The following is an 18,852-nucleotide window of genomic DNA, read 5'->3' as shown; positions in this document are numbered from 1 at the left end:
AAGTAAGTACTCACATTCTACGCTAGGTCTCCGTGGTGGGCACCGCTGGTGATGCCGTTGGACTTTTTTTGGCTCCTGATTAAAAAAAAGACGCAAGCTATTCATTGCAGTGTTTTCCTTTTACAGATACAAGTATGATCATGCCGTAGGCAGTAGATAGAGAAACACTTGGGGTTGATGCATGCATCTCCAAAGAAAACAATTGTATTTTGTATCAGGTGTAGTTCAAAGTTAATCGGCAAGGCACAAACTATGACATCTACGTGAGTATTTATGACACTCTATTGCTTCCAAAGTGGCCAAGTTCAAAACAGGAAAAATATATTAAGGACGGTGCCTACTATTGTTACTGCGCATACGTTCTGCGCATCTCGAGATACTCGGGTTTCCTATGGGTGGTGCCTACTAATACAGGGATAATTTTGCGCGGTTTAAAACTATACGGAGAAAGCAGAACTTAGCAAGTGCTTTTGGTATCTCAAAGGAAAATTAGGGGTAACCATGCATTTTTCAGAGAGAATTAGCTTCAATTTAGGAAAAAATCCCATACATTGCTTTATATTTTGGCACTTTTTAGAGATATTATTGCTTAATTATCCCTGAAAAATGCGTGGTTACCCCCAATTTTCTTTTTGGATTCCAGGAGGCCTTGCTAAGATCTGTTTTTCCCGCATAGTCATAAGCCGCACAAAAATATTTCGGTATTAGTAGGCACCGTCCTTAAAAATCACTGAAACCAAACCCAAAGTCAAAACCCATAGCAATAATGCAATAGCAGAGCAAGACTTCTGAGTGGCTTTCATTTTTTGTACATCAGTGCTTAATGAGAGATAACGATTACTTCCATTACTTACAACAATCAACAGTCCAGAGAAGTAGCACTTACTGGCTTTATTTGATCATGAATAGGAATTATGAACCGGATCACGAATGGGAATTTCCTTACATAGCATAACGAACAGCACCAGGTTAAACTGGGGTCTAAAAGGTTTCAACTGAGTATTCATACTAGATAATTTTCCTCACAAACCCACAGTTAGAATCATGAATATGACATTTTCACTATGGCGTCATTTTACTACAACTACCAGAATCCTTCTGGTTTTTATTTTCTCATGCTAATTAGAGCTATTGTTCTCTGTTGTTCATTGGAATTACAAAATTTGAATTTGAAAAAGAAAACGAAATGAATTCTGGAAGTTGTAGTAAAATGACGCCATCATGAAAATGGCCTATTGACTGAGCTTGATTCTGGTGACAAGAGGTAAAACTGGTCACGAGGTCACAATGTTTTCATGATAAAGGTGAGTGTATTCCTTACCGCATTTTTCATAGAGAAGGTTGGCCTGCTGAACGTCAATCTTGCTTAATCCATTTCGCTGTCCAATGACGTTCTGGAACTGAATACGGCATAAGTAGGGATCAGGGAAGTCCATGTAAAGTATATTTTATAGTTGTGGTACCGATGATACTAAACGTTGATAATAACGTGATGTGAAGGCCCGTTAAAACGGTTTCAATATTTGCCCAACATTCGTTCAACAAAAGTTGAACGGATGTTGGGCAAATGTTGGATGAACGGAGTGTTCAAACGGTTTCAACGCCATTCAACATTTTCAAGGACAAAGAAAATGTTGAATCTATGTTAAATGAAAGTTTAAACCATCTACAGCAGAAGATAAAATATACTAGATTCTGTGCACTAGCAGGGTTGTTGTTCACAAAAAATAACCATTATTTTAACGTTTACATCCATACAAATGATTTTTTTGATTATTCAAAATTTAATTAAAAATAGGTGACAATGCCTCTTTAAGACAAGGACAATGTTCCACAAAAACACGTGAGAAGTAAACGCTAACTGTAGCGAGTAATATTTAACTTGTAGCTAAGAAATGTTTCAGAATAAAAAGTAGCGAGATTAAAACATAACGTTTCGGCGACATGTCACCATTATCAAATGTAAATTATTATAAGTTCAGTAACGTTAAATAAAGAAAGGAAAGTGTGAAACTAAATTAGAATAAAATGAGATGGAGTAAAACAAGAAATGGTCTACATTTTAACTGATAGCTGAGAAATGGTCAAACTTTTTAACTGATGGCTGATAATCCAGCGTCCTCATACAGACTTTCTTACAAGCATAAACATAATTTAAACTTCTCTGTAAGAATTGGCTTCCGTCGATTCAGGAATTGGTCCCAAAATATTACTCGTATAAAGACGATAATTGTAGTTTTTTTTTAAGACGAATCCTTGAGCCTCCAAAAAAAGGAAATGTTGTTGCTTTCGATAGCCTTAGTAACATACCCCTTTCCTCTTAACAAGTATTGTGGGCAGTCCATTTTTGGTAAATGCTGTGGCCCCATAGTGCATGATGCTTCTGTAATCGTATGGGGTTCCAAGAGAATCAATCCTCGATTTGGAGTACTTGCGAAAATTATGTTCTTGTCCTGAAAAAGATTTCGAATATTAATACGGCGCCTAGTGTTTAGAGAACAACGAGAAGAGCAAACAACTTGGGTTAAGATTCAGCAGGTGTAGATCTAGAACTAGATAAATGTTACTACCATTTGATGCTCTCTACTTTAGAACACTACATCTTTTTTTTGTTCCAAGAATACCAATTGATTGATTTTGGATCTGCGTGCGTGCGTGCGTGCGTGCGTGCGTGCGTGCCTGTGTTTATAATATAAAATCGGTCCGAGAATTAAGAATCAGTAGAAAAATGTAAGTAATGCCGCGTTTTGGTTGCCTCAAATGCAATTTATTATTTCATAAATATTTTCCTGCCTGTATCTCCCCCTATCGACCTTGTTTCATAGGCATGCTTCAAAAGTGCCATTTCTGTGCTTACTTGGAAACTAGGTCACTAGGCTTTGATCAGCAATATAGAACCCACAAGAACGGACCGAGGAAACCTCATGGGGCCAATCAATGATTCATATGTGCTTAGGAATTACTGGGCGAAGCACTCTGTTCATGTCTTGCCATGTCTGTCCGTCGATCTGTCTCTCCCTGAAGAGCTTGGCACTAGAACTGGCCTATTGTACCTAACGAGAATTTGAGTAAAACCCTTTAAGCCTTAACAGTGATTAGCATAAAATTCCTCCTTGTAATATCAATGCTTGTTCAACCCGGAGGTCCAGGAGTGAAAGGGTTAAGGATATGATCACCCTTGGTGAATTTTCTTAATAACATCTCCCCAGTACTTTTATAAGAAAAGTATGGAGACAAGATAGGAGAATTTGTTCTTTGATATTAGGGATTAAAGGGTTAAACAAGTATATAATTTGCTGGATAGCATCAGTGATTGAGACCGTTACAGAATGTCGCGCTGTAGATAGTTGGTACCTGGTGATATGTTTTTAAACAATATAACAACGAAGTCGTCTCTGTCCGGACGGGACTGTTCATGGAAGAAACCAATAGCATGCCCTGCAAAGAGAAAGGATTTTACAATTACAATGACAATGGCAATTTATATAGCGCCAAAATCCAGAAGTTCTAAGGCGCTTTACAAAAATGAGAGAAATTCAATACAAAAAGAAGGGCGCTAAAAATATGTACAAAAATTGTTCCAACGTGAAAATGTTCGTTTACAAAGAAATGTTTTTTTCTAACTTATTTTTAAAAATATCAACTGAATTACAGTCCCTTAATTCAACTGTTAACGAGTTTCATAATCTAGCAGGACGGACAGAGAACGCTTTGTCTCCATAACTCTTCAAATTGGAAAAAGGAGTAACTAATAGTTTTGAAGAGAAGTTCTAATGTTGCGTGCAGGAGTGTAAATGGAAAGTAGACTTGGACGAAAATTACCGATCTCATGAGTCACAATTCCCCTTGTCCAGCATCCAGGACCCTGAAGAGTGATATCTTGACGTCCCCCTATTTTTCCCATGTATGATGAACAGCTGCCAAAGAAAGAGGTGAATTGATTTTGCTATGCAAAGTACAAATATTGAGTCTGAAGAAGCGATCACTCTGTTTTCTCAAGGCATTTAACACAGCAAAGACTTTGAGGAAATTACAACCTACGTTTTTGGCAGTCGATACGGTCGAGCCACTAATAGGCAGTAAGTAATTAAAGATCCCAAACTCTCGTCCGTGGAATATTTCTACTCTAGATTGAACCCCAATTAAGCGGTTACCTCTTTAAAGTGCTGCGGCCATCTTTTCGCAGTTCAGACGTTGGCTTTGCATACTCGGAAAAGGAAATAGAAGTTTAATGGCCAACAACTTCCAAGAGTCTCCTGTAGCTCAGTAGTAGCGTATTCGAACTAGTAATCGGAAGGTCTTAAGTAAGACCCCTGTTCAGGGAGAGCTCGGATTTTTTTGTCCGAGTATACATTTATCATTAATTAATTCTTGTGCAAGTTGAGCACCTTTTCTTTATCACTATTGGCCATAAATAGATAGTGATTAGTGTATAGAGTTCGATGAAAGCATTAGGGGGAAAAACGCTGTTTAGTAGATGTAATCTCATCGTTTCTTTCTAAGTATAGGAAAGATCTTCTCGCCTTAAAGAGCGCTTTTTATTTGAGTGTCATGAAACTAAACCCAAAGTGATTACTCCGACCAATCAAAAAGACGTAAACATCGTAATGAGCCTTCAGAACTAAAGGGAAATACGCATAACAAACAGGCTTAAAGCACGGAAAACGCATACGAGCAAGTCACGATTGGTTTTGGTTTTGCCTCGCATTGCTTGAGAAAGTAGCGCGAGTTTTCGTAACCAATCACAGATCCTAGTAACGCAAAACCAAAGGAAACGAGAAATTCCTTTCCACACTCAATTGAAAACTGTTACATAGAGTTTCCTAAGTCAGAAATACTCCTTATGTAGAATAAGGCGTGAAACGCTAGCTATGATAATAAGGTAGGTATCCATGTATTTGGAATGTTTAGACTGCTCTTACCCTCGACCTTTCTTGAAGTAGACGTAATCTTTTTCATTTTTCCTCTTTTTAAAGGTTATGCATGTTTTCTTTTTCCAATCATCCATTCCTGCCATTACGGCGGCCATTCCTCTGGGATCTTTAGCTGAAGCACAATAAAATAGCAGTGATTTCTTAGTTCTCGTGGGGACTGAGAAATGTCCGCTAGAGGTTAGGAAGTTACAGCCGGGATAGGAAAGATTGGAGGGTGGGTCGATCGGTGGGTGAAGATTGAGGTATGGTCTTGGTGGCAAGTTGTTCATTTTTGTTCGCTGTTCGGCAGAGGAAAGTTCTGAACAATCAATAATAACTTAGAAACGTGGAAGCCAATTCTGAATTACCATTCTGAACTAGAAAGAAAGCATATTTTCTCGCACTAACAATGATTGCTCCTTTAAAGAAATTATCTCAAAGGGCACGTTTAAAAGATTCAAGAGAAGCTTTCTTTAAAATCAAATGGCAAACTATTCCACATTTAAATAACCTGAACTGAAAATGATATTCTACTTTCTGTTAACCTGTTATACCTCGGACAAATGATTCGTCATTGCCTGCTGTGATCGACCCGTGTGATTTGGATCCAAAGTCCCAGAACTTCATGGCTTTTTGAAATATTTTCTCATTAAACTAGAAATGTTGGATGGAAAATTCAACAATTGACGTTAAGAGTGACGCTAAGATTTTGTTGTGAGCCCAAAAGCAAAAGTATTGCCCCAACGATTATTGCCACGTAATTAGCAAGATGTTTCTGTACATGTCTCTTGCCATGATCTGTTACAAATGATTGATTGATTGATTGATTGATTAATTGATTGATCGATTGATTGATCGATCGATCGATCTTATTCGTACATTTTTAAGACCTTACCAAGAGCTGGTTCGATGTCGTAGACCACGCGTCCACTTGGCCATAGTCCAGACTTAATCGATGCGCCTTGCCGATCTGAGGTAAAGACATCCATTCCCATCTCGGCATATCCTCGTTGGTCCGGTGTAAGGATCATGTCTCCCTCAAAAAGGTCAGGATTATCAATTCCCCGATTTTCTGGAAATTAAGTAGTATTCATAACACTGAAATTAACCTCACAAAGATTCAATGCACATGACTTGATCATGGACTTAAGAATTATTTGAAAATAGAAACAAACTGCGTTTGATTAGAATTCATGACGTTAACTTGGTAATTTTTTCCTCAGCAGCAATCTGGGATAGTCTCGATGGTAAAGCGACATTAAATGTTGTTTCTGCGTTTAATTACCAATGAAAAAGAAAACATTGAAGAAGAAGAAGGAGAAGAAGAAGAAGAAGAAGAAGAAGAAGAAGAAGAAGAAGAAGAAGAAGAAGAAGAAGAAGAAGAAGAAGAAGAAGAAGAAGAAGAAGAAGAAGAAGAAGAAGAAGAAGAAGAAGGAGAAGAAGAAAAAGAAGCAGAAGAAGCAGAAAAAGAAGAAAGAGAAGAAGAAGAAGGAGAAGGAGAAGAAGAAGAAGAAGAAGAAGAAGAAGAAGAAGAAGAAGAAGGAGAAGGAGAAGGAGAAGGAGAAGGAGAAGGAGAAGGAGAAAGAGAAGGAGAAGGAGAAGGAGAAGGAGAAGGAGAAGGAGAAGGAGAAGGAGAAGGAGAAGGAGAAGGAGAAGGAGAAGGAGAAGGAGAAGAAGAAGAAGAAGAAGAAGATCGTTTCCCAAAATTTCTGTTCCCTGTGATTTTTTGAGGAAAATATCTTGGCGTAATGTTTCTCATCTGTTTCTAGCAGTTTAGTTGGACAGAAGTGATGGGAAACATTACGTCTGGAGTGCTTTTGATTTTCGTTGAGTTTGCTTGCTGATTTTAAAAGCACCAATTTCATAGATGTCCTTGGAACTCTGAGAACGAACAAAGAGGCCCAAAACAGTCCTCTCTTAGTTTAAAGTTCACTTTTTGAAAGGGAACTCTCAGAAAACCGCCAAATACGTAAAATCCGCCGTATTTAAGAAAACAAATGAGCAGGTCAACTGCAACTTCAAAGGCCAGCAAGAAAACTGAACGTACAAATGTGCATACAAATGTTATTTAATACTCCTCTTTTAAACTGCAAATATCTAAGAAGAGAATATGTTAATATATTACAATACATATAAGATACTTGCAGTTGAAAAAGGAAGTATTAAATAATGCATATATTCTAAATATCCGTGAAATCCGTAAAATCCGCCGTATTTTTAAAAAGATATCGGCCTGTCAACTGCCACTTCAGACTGGAAGTTCAAAGGCAGCAAGAAAACTCTAGTTAGGGTGGATTTCACGGATTTTACGGAAATTGTACATACAAATAACAATTAATACTCCTTTTTTAAACTGTAAGGATCTTTAAAGAGAATATATTAATATATTATATATATTTAATATATATTAGATACTTACAGATAAAACAGGAAGTATTAAATTATGTATATTCCAAATATCCGTGAAATCCGTGAAATCCGCCGTATTTTAGAAAAAGATATCAGCCTGTCAACTGCCACTCAAAACTGGAAGTTCAAAGACCAGCAAGAAAACTGTATTTAGGGTGGATTTCACGGATTTTACGGAAATCGTACATTCGAATGTCATTTAATACTCCTCTTTTAAACTGTAAGTATCTATGAAGAGAATATATTAATATATTATAAGATATGTAAGATCCTTGCAGTTAAAGAAGGAAGTTTTAAATCATGCTTATTCTAAACATCCGTGAAATCCGTAAACTCCGCCGTATATAAGAAAAAGATATCAGCCTGTCAACTGCCACTTCAAACTGGAAGTTCAAAGACCAGCAAAAAAACTGTGGTGTTAGGGTGGATTTCACGGATTTTGCGTAGTATGACTGATGCAATATGGCCTAATACCTCTCTTTTAGATGTCTTATAATGTTCATTTGGCAGACAGTTACAGTTAGCAAAAGGACTATAAACAACAATTATCTAACAGTTCCATGAAAAAAATTCTGCTGTAAACTAGCACATTGTCAAAGAGTGGAAGTTCTTGCTCTTCGAAGAAAACTGTAGGTAGGGCGGATTTCACGGTATTTGCGGACAAAACAACCTTCACCCAGTGATTTTAGATTCATGGACAAATTGTCATTGTCAACTTTTTTTTCGAAATGTGACAACATGATCAACAACGACCCTGACGGTACCAGATGATTGTTACCCCTTTTGTCATGAATTAGTGCAATTAACAACTTCTGCACCTTGGTTTAAGACATTTATTTCTTGATGTGCGATGCTTAGTAAAGTGCGTAACCAATGTGAAATAAACAAGGAACTGAACTTGGGCTGCTTTAATAGAGTTCGGCTGCTAATTGCTACGTATTATCATGGGAAAGTAATGGAAGCAGTGTGTCGTGGAGTCTAACGAACTACATCGACACCTGTTGCTTCAATCGTTTGTTTTGCCTTCTGTGATCTACATCAGAGCTATGAAAATGCAATATGACTTAATACTTCGCTTTTACACTGAAGATGTCTTATAATGTTCATTGGAAGACAGTTACATTATTAGAAAAGGGACTATAAATAACATTTATCTAACAGTTCCGTGAAAAATGTTCTGCTGGTAAACTAGCACATTGTCAGAGAGTGGAAGCTCTTGTTCTTCGAAGAAAACTGTAGATAGGGCGGATTTCACGGTATTTGCGGACAAAAAACCTTCACCCAGTGATTTTAGATTCATGGACAAATTGTCATTGTCAACTTTTTTTCGAAATGTGACAACATGGCTACCAACGACCCTGACGGTACCAGATGATTGTTACCCCTTTTGTCATGAAAAAGTGCAATTAACAACTTCTGCAACTAGTAATCAAGACATTTATTTCTTGATGTGCGATGCATATTTAAGACCGTAACCAATGTGAAATAAACGGGGAATTAAACTTGGGCTGCTTCAATAGAGTTCGACTGCTAATTGCTACGTATTATCATGTGAAAATAATGGAAGCAGTGTGTCATGGAGTCTAACGAACTACAACGACACCTGTTACTTCAATCGTTTTGTTTTGCGTTATGTGATCTACATCAGAGCTACGAAAACAAGCTCGACCTTGACCTTGAATACTTCAAAGGTTTTTCGCCAGTAATTAGGCTTCTTTGTTGCGACAATATAACGAGACGTGAAAATAATTACACTAAACACGACAGGGACGTGGCATTTTTCATTTGTACCTCAAATCAAACACTTCTATCAGTTTCCTTTGACTTTTAAATATATTCCTCGTGATTATCACAAATAAATTTTCGTATAAAATAGGAGCCTACTCTGGGAAGAAATCACTACACTGAACATGAACAAGACAAAATATCCTTGTAGACAACTCAACAGCCAGGCCATAAAGAGCTCAGCTTTATGCTTCATTAGCCCCATCATCGTTGGGAAGTGTAGCATAGTGAAAGCTCAATGTGTTTGTAAAATAGACGAAGGAGGCCTACAGAAAGCCTGGAACAACGTGTGTAAGACGAGAGATGTTTGCGATAAGGCAATTTGTGGTAAGAATCTGCATATCTGATGACCATCTTGTCTTTGAATTTTAAAAGGTCTTGTTGCTTAAAAATGGTCGGTTTTTTTCTTAACAGGAGTGAAAAACGTCGCATTTTTCTTTGGCGCTATCGGTGCCCAAGGTCCCAGAAAAAGCCGAGGAAAAAAGGGAGCCACTGCAGAGGAATATGCAAGCGATGAAAACAATGACGAAGTATTGACATCCAGTCAAGCAGCAAGTGCTGCAAGTCAAGATTGGATTTCTGAACATCAAACAATCATCAATGGCAAATTATGCCCATCCATCAACTACTGGATAGCCTTAACTACTCCAAATGGTGCCCCGGCAAACCCTATTGTCATTCACCGTGCACTTTTGGAATGCGGCGTGGAGACTATGGCACAACAGGTATGTGAATGTTTATTTTAACAGCGTTTCTTGAAAGCACTGTATGATGAGATGGGTAGTATATTTCGAACTGAGGCCATGTTTTCTGTCCGTTTTAATGGCGTATTGCTGAATACCATTTGGACATAACAAAAAAAAAAAAATCACGAAAATCCATCGTTTAGAAATGAGTTATGATCGAGTTGGACCATTCAAAGTCACTATTCAATATTTCGAGACATTTCCAAACAGAAAAATCAGTCAACACACTTAATCTTCTAACAGTTCCATAAAACCAAATTGATGGATTTGCAATAATTCTATTCGCAGGTACCCTGTTATGAGGGCAAGGAGTCGGCTGTCATGAAAGAACTATTCAAGGTCTTAAAAGATCACAAAAATCCCATGATCCAGGAACTAGTGAACTCTTCGTATGAACATTGCTTCCGAAATGAGATGGAAAGTGTGCTGGGTGAAGGGAACTTGATGGACTCGCAAGATTGTGGAACAGAGAAGGTGACCAGAGTCTGGCTCACAAATTCGACTTTCAGCTCCACGTTGCGGTTGTCCATCACAAAGCTTCAAGATGCAAAGTTGGAAATTGATATGTTTGGTTTTCAAGAGGACAGCAGGCAAAGTGCAGACGAAGAAGCAAGACTGGCGGATAAATTGACTGTGCTCGTAAATGACATAGGAATCGCGATGAAGAAAATGGAATACGCCCTCTTTTGTGGAAAAGTTTACAAGAAACTTCCCTCGGCCATGTACACTTACGCTTACAAGTGCGAAGTCCGCGCATTCATAAATAGCCTGGCAGCAAACGAGTTCTTTAAAGCAAGACTGCTTAAGGACATGAGAAAAATAATTGACATACTTTCGGACCCAGATTGCGAGGTGGTGCGTCCTATCTCCATCGATTACAATCTGATCGAAGTAAATGGCGGATACTGCTGGTCCATCAAGGAGAGGCGTTTTGTGCAGAACCCGATTCCGGATGAAAAGATCGGCCTCATCACCCCGAGAGCTTTCACGAAGTACGATCAAGGTGAAGAGCCCGACCCCAAATACTTCAAAGAAATTCTAGAGAACAGCCTCTCAGAAGTGGAAATTAGTGAATTTTGTGAGGATTTCTTGAAGCTTCTAAACTTTAACAAGAAAGGCCACAATGATAGAGTACCGTGCCTGACTGGTGATGCAAATAGCGGCAAAACCAGCCTTTTCCATCCTATCCTCGGGCTTGTGCACCACACCAACATAGCGACTATCACAAAGCAAAGGGTATTCAACAAGGCCATGATCACAAAATCCACCGAGGTGGTCTTCATTGACGAGGCCTCGCCGTCAAGCATGGACATCGACGACTGGAAGATCTTGACCCAAGGGGGCTACACCGCATGCGACGTTAAGTACCAGACCGCAAAGTCCTTTATCAACCGCTGCCCCATGCTGTTGACGGCACAAACGAAATTGCAGTTCAAGCCTGAAGACCAACCCGCAATGGACCGCAGGCTTCGAAATTACAACTTCAAGAGTCTCCCGCATCCAAAGAAAGGAGCCGCCAAATGGCTAAGAAGACACCCAATGGAGTGCATTGTGTGGGCAGCAGCACAAGCCAGTAGGTGCGTGGCATCAGCCACCGAGGGTGAGCTAAGTGACGAAGATAGCGCGGACGATGGTGTACTGGGAGCGACGGAAAAGGAGGACCTTCGCACGTTGTGCTTGGACAATGTCCGAGATGAGCGCGATTGCCCAACTGTCGAGGCGGGTGCACAGAGCGGTGCAATAGAAAACACTCAGGATGACTTGGACTCAAGTCAAGACGACCAGACCATCGGTGCATTAAGGAGAATTATGGAGCAGAGCTCTCAGAGGTCACTCCGCCACCGCCAAGTTTCCGTCATGCTGCAAGCGCGACTCGACCAGCGAGAAAGACAGAGGCAGGCAGAGGAGATGGTGTACCGACACAGACAGCGAAATCTCCTGTCGATGGGCGTCGCAAGCGAACATGTGGCGCTGCTTCCGAGGGATGCATTGGAACCCATGCCCACGCAAATCAGCGAGGACTTGGCTGCCTTCAGGCAACAGACCCTTCGGGAAGACTTGAAGACAAGGCGAGAGAGAGCACTTGCTGCATTTCAAACACCCTGGTTACAACAGACAGAGCAGGAACTTCACGAGCTCGCCAGGACACTACAGGGATCAGCCCTGAGTCGGGAGAGGAGGGCGTCCACGGAGGCCTACCGCGAGGTTCTGCAAGACAAGCTGAGACAATTCCACCAGAATCACGGAACGGCCGGTTGCCAGTTGGCCTTGGACCAGAGGAAGCGATCGTGTGTTGCCCTGGGCATACTGAAGAAAGAACACAGGCATCTTGTCACCAGCCTCTTCCAGTGCCTGCCCATTGCAGAGGATGTGTGCCAGTCGATCCGGACCGGAAGAGATGGCAACGAAGCATCTTCCTCGGGCTACAGAAGCAACACAGCTGTATCGCAGGATGTTCCACCTCAGTGCGGAGACAGCAGTGACGAGGAAATGTTCATCACGCCCGCCCCGAGTACGCAGCTAAGCCCCTGCGATGCAACTACACCAACTTCGTCTACCATGCACGATCTTGCCATTTCAGAGGACCTCATGCGGACCAGTACTTCGCGAAAAAGACCCAAGTCTGGAGAACTAACTCTAGTCAGGAACAAGAAGCCACGCAAAACAATTCTGAGCTATTTTAGCCAGTAGTTAGATATAGAGAAACACCGAAACACAGCGAAAATGTAAAATGAATGCTCGAGTTTGTTCAACATTACCTAGAGTTTGTTTTTGGGTAATTACACACACGGTTGGAACTGGAACATGTACGGTTAAGCTAAGTCGACTTAAAAAAATTATTATTACATTACATACATCAGTGTGTTTGTGAATGGTGATAGAAAATGGCCATTGAAAAAAAACAAAAGAGAGACATAGAGAGAATTAAAATGAAGGTTGCGTCGTTGACTACATTTGCAGTGTTTTTGTTGTTGTTTTATTCGCTCAACGGCATTTTCGTGGCAGCCCTTTTCTTAAGAGAATCGGCAGTTCTACCCTCCTGAAACCTGAAATCTAGATCTCTCAATATCGCTGTCCACTGTCCAAATCCGTGCTTAGTTATTCCTTCCTTTAGAAAATAGTCCTCTTCTGCTGTGAATTTCAAAACATGACGAATGTTCCTCTGAGAGCGCAAGATTCTTTTAGGCAGGGTGTCCTTTTTGGGGGAGGTGTTGACATTTTCCACTGGTTCAACAGAAGGCTCGGCGGTGGAAGTTGAATCACCGAGTCTTGCGTTGACGTCCTCGTCCACTTCTGACCCCTTGGCGCCTTGTAGTTTCTGTAGGCACTCGTGACCCTTCAAAGCAACTTCTCGGGATCGTTGTTTTTGATAGTGAACTTTAGCAACGGCAGAGCTGTGTTTTTGGTCTTCCGACAAAATCCTCTGCTCTTCGCTAGTGAGCTGGTTGAGGCTCTGCGTTTCAACAATTTGGCGATAACGCGTAGGATGGATGTACTTTCCAATTGCATCAAACACCAGTTTGCTCATGATCTCGCCCAATTTACCATGCTGGCCTCCATTTCTGTTGACGAGAACGAAATCACACTTGGGTTTAAGCAAAGGTCTAACGTACGAGATATAGCCATTGAGCACTTGCATGTTTGCGTCGGAAAGAATCAAAGAATCAAATCCATACTTTCCGGCAGTCTTGAACGTTTTCTGATCAATGAATCCACCCTTTTTCTTAGCTGCATCAATCATGTCCACCGTCAAATATTGATAAGTCATAGGACGTGACCCCTTCACTTTGATGAACAGATACATGGCTACGAATTTCGTGGCAAATGTCAAGTCCGAGGGGTTAACTTGAGCTGGACTCGATTTACACATCTTCACGGTATTTTCGTAGCGCGGCAGATGGAATTTCACGACCTCCAACAGCTCCTCCATTGTTGCCCAGTGGCCTCTTGCTTCCAGTGTTTCAATGTCTAAATCTTGTGTCCACTGCAATCGCATCATCTTTGCAACTGTCTTTCGCGCTCTTTTGAGGTACAACTCTGTTGCAGAGAACTTTTGAAAGACTGCCTCTGATGCGCCATGAAGTTTTCTGAAGTCGATCATTTCAGAAATGGCGTCTATGTAGCCTAAACGCCCACCACGGCCGAGCTTGCATTCGTCTTGTAAGTAGTCGATAAACTTGAACAACAAATTTGGAGAACATAAGCTAAAGTCCACCACGTCAAAAGTCAACTCTTCCTCGTCTTCACAGCAAAATCTTAGAAACTTAAAGCATCTTGTAACTATTTGTTGCGCTGCGCGATCCTTCTTGTAACCGCCACCACTTCCAGTCAACCATTTTGTGAACAACTCGGCAATGTCACACGATAATGAAAACGAAGGAAGTATCTTTACGGCATGCTTTGTGGTTTCAGTTGTTTGATCTTGAATTGGTTTCACCATCGGAACATTTCGCGAATCTCTGATTTCTTTCGAATTGGGCTTTTCATCAAAATAAAAGAACCAACTGTGCTTGTTATAAACATGTTTTCTGCACTCTCTTTGACTTTGAAATCCATCATGGTCGCACTCTTGTATTGGGCAGTGATACAAGCTGTTGGTTTCATCTTTTTCCAAGTGAAGCCGTTTCGGTTTGGGCGACGCTCCATCGATATCCGACCAATCGACTTTATACTTCTTGCTCATTTTGCCTTTTAAGCGCATCTAGTCAACACGATCTCCTTTAACTCTGAACCATAACCGAGGAGCGCATGACGAGCAAAGGAACTGAATATATGTTTGCATTTGCCAAAGCATGCCCTTACTTGCCCGCCCTCATTACTATTGTGCAAAATTCATGACAGTGACATGCCACCAAACTCGCCCAAGCAGGTCTGAGCGCGCCTTCTTGTTTGCCTCATTCCCAAAGGCAACCTTAATTTGGGAACAAAATGGGAATGCGTAGCTGAAATGGTCCAAAATCTGTTCTCAAACGACCAATTTGGGAACAATATGTTCTATTCACAGAGAGGAACTCGGAACAAAACAGCCCTAAATGACCAATTTGGGAACAATGTGTTCCATCAACAGATAGGAACTCGGAACAAAACAGTCCTTACTTATCAATTTGGGAACAATGTGTTCCGTGCACAGATAGGAACTCGGAACAAAACAGTCCTAAGTCAATTTGAGAACAATATGTTCCATTTACAGTTGGGAACTCGGAACAAAACAGTCCTTATTTATCAATTTCGAAACAATGTGTTCCATCAATAGATAGGAACTCGGAACAAAACAGTTCTTATTTATCAATTTGGGAACGAAGTGTTCCATTAACAGATAGGAACTCGGAACAAAACAGTCTTAAATGACCAATTTGGGAACAATGTGTTCCATCAATAGAAAGGAACTCGGAACAAAACAGTCCTAAATGACCAATTTGGGAACAATGTGTTCCATTTACAGATAGGAACTCGGAACAAAACAGTCCTTATTTGTCAATTTGAGAACAATATGTTCCATTTACAATTGGGAACTCGGAGCGAAATATTCCTCTTTTACACTAGAGTGAACGTTTTGTTCCTACCTTGTAAAACATCTGGTCCTCTTATAGTCAATAGGAACACAAAAACGAGGAACAGTCCATACTAGAGGAACGTTCCTTTTGGAATACAGGAACAGCCAACGAAACTTAAAATCAGCGAAAAAAAGAATCAAAGACTATGGAAAAACCCCAAAAAGCGTAATTCAAGCGCTTCGGCGAAATGAAAACAATCTTTAAAATTTGGTGAAGTCTCATTCAATCGAAGGCAGCAAAACGCGCCAAAATCAAATTTTGGGAAATGTATAAGAAGGATGATCGCCCACAGAAGGAAAAGCTTTCCTGAAAATTTGCAAGTTTAAGTTTAAATGTCGTGAAAATTGAGACTTGACGTTCATTTAATTGCTGGAATAGACTAAGACGGTGAGGCAATTCAGTCTTCTTAATGAGTTGAACAAATGAAACAAGGTTTAAGATGAGCACACTTGTCCAGGGATTTCTTTCTTTTAAAAAACAAAAACAGCAACTTACCATCAGGATTCACCAGTGCACTGAGCACTGTTCTCGCCAACAGCAGAAAGGAAAGCAACTTCATTCTGGTTCCGTGACACGTCGCAACAGCGGTCAAGTGTATTACTTTCGAGGGTATAAATGCAGTTAGTATCATTAAACGGAAGTAATATCAATAACTAAATGTAGGTAACGGCTATTTTGATTACATAAAAATATAACTAATATATTCAACATATTTTTGCTCTATTTTTTTATATTTTTTGGTTACCATTCTTCCACCAATACAATTTTCCCAGTGAAGTTAAATGAAGTAACAAGCCCTTGAAAAACAGGAAATAAGGTACGTCTCCGGCTGACTTAGGTTTTCAGATAAGTTACACAAACTCAAACTCAGAGGGCCAGTTATTAAAAGACAGTTTAGACGGTGTTTAACAAAACCATGTTCTAGGCCATTTTCAATTTTGCCAATAGTCATATCTAAACATTGTTTGCTGCTGCTGACGGTAACAAGAAGGCTTGCATCCCAGACTAGAAAACTATTTATCTACTTAAAATCAACCACTTATGAATAGATTTGGAGGTCCATTGATTGTCTTAAGCCGCGGCCTTAGTAATTAAATAACTGGCCCAGAGGTTCTTTTTGTGGGGCAGAGATGTCCACTAGCAAAAAAGGCTATTCTTAAGAAACAATGTTAAGGATACATTTCAACTTAGAAGGGCTTCTCACCAATCTTTTTTAAAACATTTCATGATTAATATTACTGGTATCATTTGTTGAGTAAAAGTGGCTTTTTTTCACCTAGGAAACCTACATGTATCAATGATGATAGTTTGTCTTACAAGTATTTGCGTAGTGAATCAGGTCTAACTCGCAAATCTTACCATTTCAACACATATTATTCAGATAATAGGCTTAAAATCTGTTTTTTTAAGTAATCTTTACGATTTGTTTTCCCTGGTGATGGGAACAGCGCATAAGCGTTCAACAGCAAGCTTTTGAAAAAACAGAAAGGGTTTCTGATGCTCTTATTTATCAAAAAGGCCTGTTTCTTCACTTTGCACTGGGCCCAGCTGTTTAAAGCTAATCCTGGTTAACGTGAACTTCGATTCGAGTTTAATTACTAAGCAAGAAAATATGTTTTCTCCTTCAGCTTTGACAGCCTTTTTACCATTAGCTTAAAATTAGCCTTTAAAACATTTTTAACGAACGAGATGAAACCCTCGCTTAACTTTAAATCGTAAACAAGCGTTAATCGGCTTTCAAACAACCAAGCGTAAAAGTATAGACTATGTGAATTTACGTCTAATACCCCAAAAAAGTATAAAGAAAAGTTAAATACCTTCTCTAAGTCTTGAATCTTTGGGTGTTGGGTGAAAATCAGCTCTGGATCACTGGCTTAAGGGAGCAGTAACTTGTTCAAGGAGAACTTGACTTCACTGAAAGCTACTAACCAAGCATCCTTATATACAGTTTTTCAAACGCTTGTAACCTTGAATATAACTTACCTTATTTTAAAAAAAAGTTGTCGACCAGTTCCCCCCATCATATTGTATGTTTGTTTAATCGCACATACGCCGATATCACGATACCAGACGAAAAACTATTTTAAACTATTTATTTTAGAATTCGCTCGATATCTTTTTTTTAATTTTCTAAGTAAATAACTAATTACAACAAAAAATATATATATTAAGAAGGAGAATAGCATGGTAGAGGCATAAGGATATAAAAAATGATAGCTAAATTCCTTGGTCGGCGTACTGAGGTCATTCTGTGAGGCACCTCCTGATTTATATTATGGCTACACTCAGGTGCTTTGGAGCAGATATGAAAACTATTTTCACCATTTTGTTAATACTAAAAATAAAAATGACCATGCAGTCATGTATGCGACTTAAACACTTAGGTTAGGGCATTGAACAGCTGATTCGAACTCGTGACCTCTCTGCTACCGATGTATTGCTCTACCAGCTATGCTATCAAGCCAACTGAGAGGTCAGCTTCTCGTTGCCTCAATAGATCAGTTGGTAGATAACTGCACTGGTTCGAATTCTATTCAAGCCTAATTTTTTTTTCTTTTCTATTGACAGCTGTTTCGATTGCCTACTTAAATGCGATGGCCCGCTATGGCCTCATTTATCAAGTCTTTCATTTGTTTTCAAGCATGTCACTCTCATTTGAAATTTTCAATCTTTCAAGATGAAATTTTATAATAATCGTAGCTATTTTAATAACATTAAAATGTTCCAACATTTGCCCAACATTTGGTAAAAAAAAGTTGAACGGATGTTGGGCAAATATTGGATGAATGGAGTGTTAAAACGGTTACAACGCCATTCAGTATTTTCAAGAACAAAAAAATGTTGAATGAAAGAATGAAACCAATTTATATTTGATTCAACACTCTTTCAACAACAATGTTGAACGACCTGTTCAAACGCCCCTGACACTTAGCTCAACAACTGTGTTGAACGCATGTTGAAGAAAATGTTGAAACCTTTTAAACGGGCCTTTACACAATTTTTCAATTGACGATAGCAAAAACTTCCTATTCCTGTTTTTCGTGTTAATCAACATCCTGTAGTCAAAATTGACAGTAATTTCATTGCTTCATAGGTAGGAGGGGTGGGGGAAGAGTTTCGAAAAGTATTTATTACAATATAAGATGTGGTACCGAGAGGATCTATCGATGTGTGCCTCCCAAACGCACTGGAGACGTTCAAGCCTTTCGGTCTTAAAACTAAAACTGAATAATATCAATGTATCGCTTTAATTTTTTAAACGCTACGATGAAACAACTTTTATTATTGAGATTGATGTATTATTCAGTCAGTGACACAGGCATACTCGGAAAAACGAAATCCGGTTTCGCCCAACAGAAGGAAAACTTATGACCTTCTGATTACTAGTTCGGTTGTTCTACAACAGAGCTAAGGCCATTAAACTAGGTTCTTGTGACAAAAATC

The 18,852-nt window shown here is 39.6% G+C and overlaps 3 protein-coding genes across 3 annotated transcripts in view; 1 reads left to right on the top strand and 2 right to left on the bottom strand.

Moving 5' to 3' along the window:
- LOC146450776 (zinc metalloproteinase nas-14-like) overlaps positions 1–16,103 on the bottom strand; it is a 17,539-nt gene extending 1,436 nt beyond the window's left edge. Inside the window, exons 1-8 of the mRNA XM_085100017.1 lie at positions 15,904–16,103; positions 5,809–5,985; positions 4,923–5,046; positions 3,823–3,917; positions 3,355–3,438; positions 2,311–2,453; positions 1,322–1,400; positions 15–75 (exon numbers count right to left, since the gene is read on the bottom strand). Of these exons, the coding sequence (XP_084956143.1) occupies positions 23–75; positions 1,322–1,400; positions 2,311–2,453; positions 3,355–3,438; positions 3,823–3,917; positions 4,923–5,046; positions 5,809–5,985; positions 15,904–16,039 (891 nt within the window). The 5' untranslated portion in view covers positions 16,040–16,103 and the 3' untranslated portion in view covers positions 15–22. The remainder of the gene's footprint in view (positions 1–14; positions 76–1,321; positions 1,401–2,310; positions 2,454–3,354; positions 3,439–3,822; positions 3,918–4,922; positions 5,047–5,808; positions 5,986–15,903) is intronic.
- On the top strand, positions 9,233–12,558 carry LOC146450778 (uncharacterized). The gene is made up of 3 exons (XM_085100033.1): positions 9,233–9,434; positions 9,522–9,832; positions 10,142–12,558. The coding sequence occupies exons 1-3, from the start codon at positions 9,233–9,235 to the stop codon at positions 12,542–12,544; spliced, it is 2,916 nt and encodes a 971-aa protein (XP_084956159.1). The 3' UTR covers positions 12,545–12,558.
- Positions 12,813–14,559, bottom strand: LOC146450777 (uncharacterized). Its single transcript, XM_085100001.1, has one exon. The coding sequence runs from the start codon at positions 14,553–14,555 to the stop codon at positions 12,831–12,833; it is 1,725 nt and encodes a 574-aa protein (XP_084956127.1). The 5' UTR covers positions 14,556–14,559; the 3' UTR covers positions 12,813–12,830.
- Positions 16,104–18,852: the final 2,749 nt, after the last annotated feature.

Source organism: Pavona decussata, unplaced genomic scaffold (assembly GCF_977016875.1).
Source record: "Pavona decussata unplaced genomic scaffold, jaPavDecu1.1 SCAFFOLD_426, whole genome shotgun sequence".
Classification (NCBI taxonomy): Eukaryota; Metazoa; Cnidaria; class Anthozoa; order Scleractinia; family Agariciidae; genus Pavona; species Pavona decussata.
Note: the sequence above shows the minus strand (reverse complement) of the source record. Positions and strands in the feature narration are given on the sequence as shown.

Coding starts and splice junctions, on each gene's coding strand:
- LOC146450778 (XM_085100033.1), top strand. CDS start 9,233: ATGAACAAGACAAAATATCCTTGTAGACAACTCAACAGCCAGGCCATA. Junction 9,435..9,521: donor TTGCGATAAGGCAATTTGTG/GTAAGAATCTGC, acceptor TTTTCTTAACAG/GAGTGAAAAACGTCGCATTT. Junction 9,833..10,141: donor TGGAGACTATGGCACAACAG/GTATGTGAATGT, acceptor TTCTATTCGCAG/GTACCCTGTTATGAGGGCAA.
- LOC146450777 (XM_085100001.1), bottom strand. CDS start 14,555: ATGCGCTTAAAAGGCAAAATGAGCAAGAAGTATAAAGTCGATTGGTCG.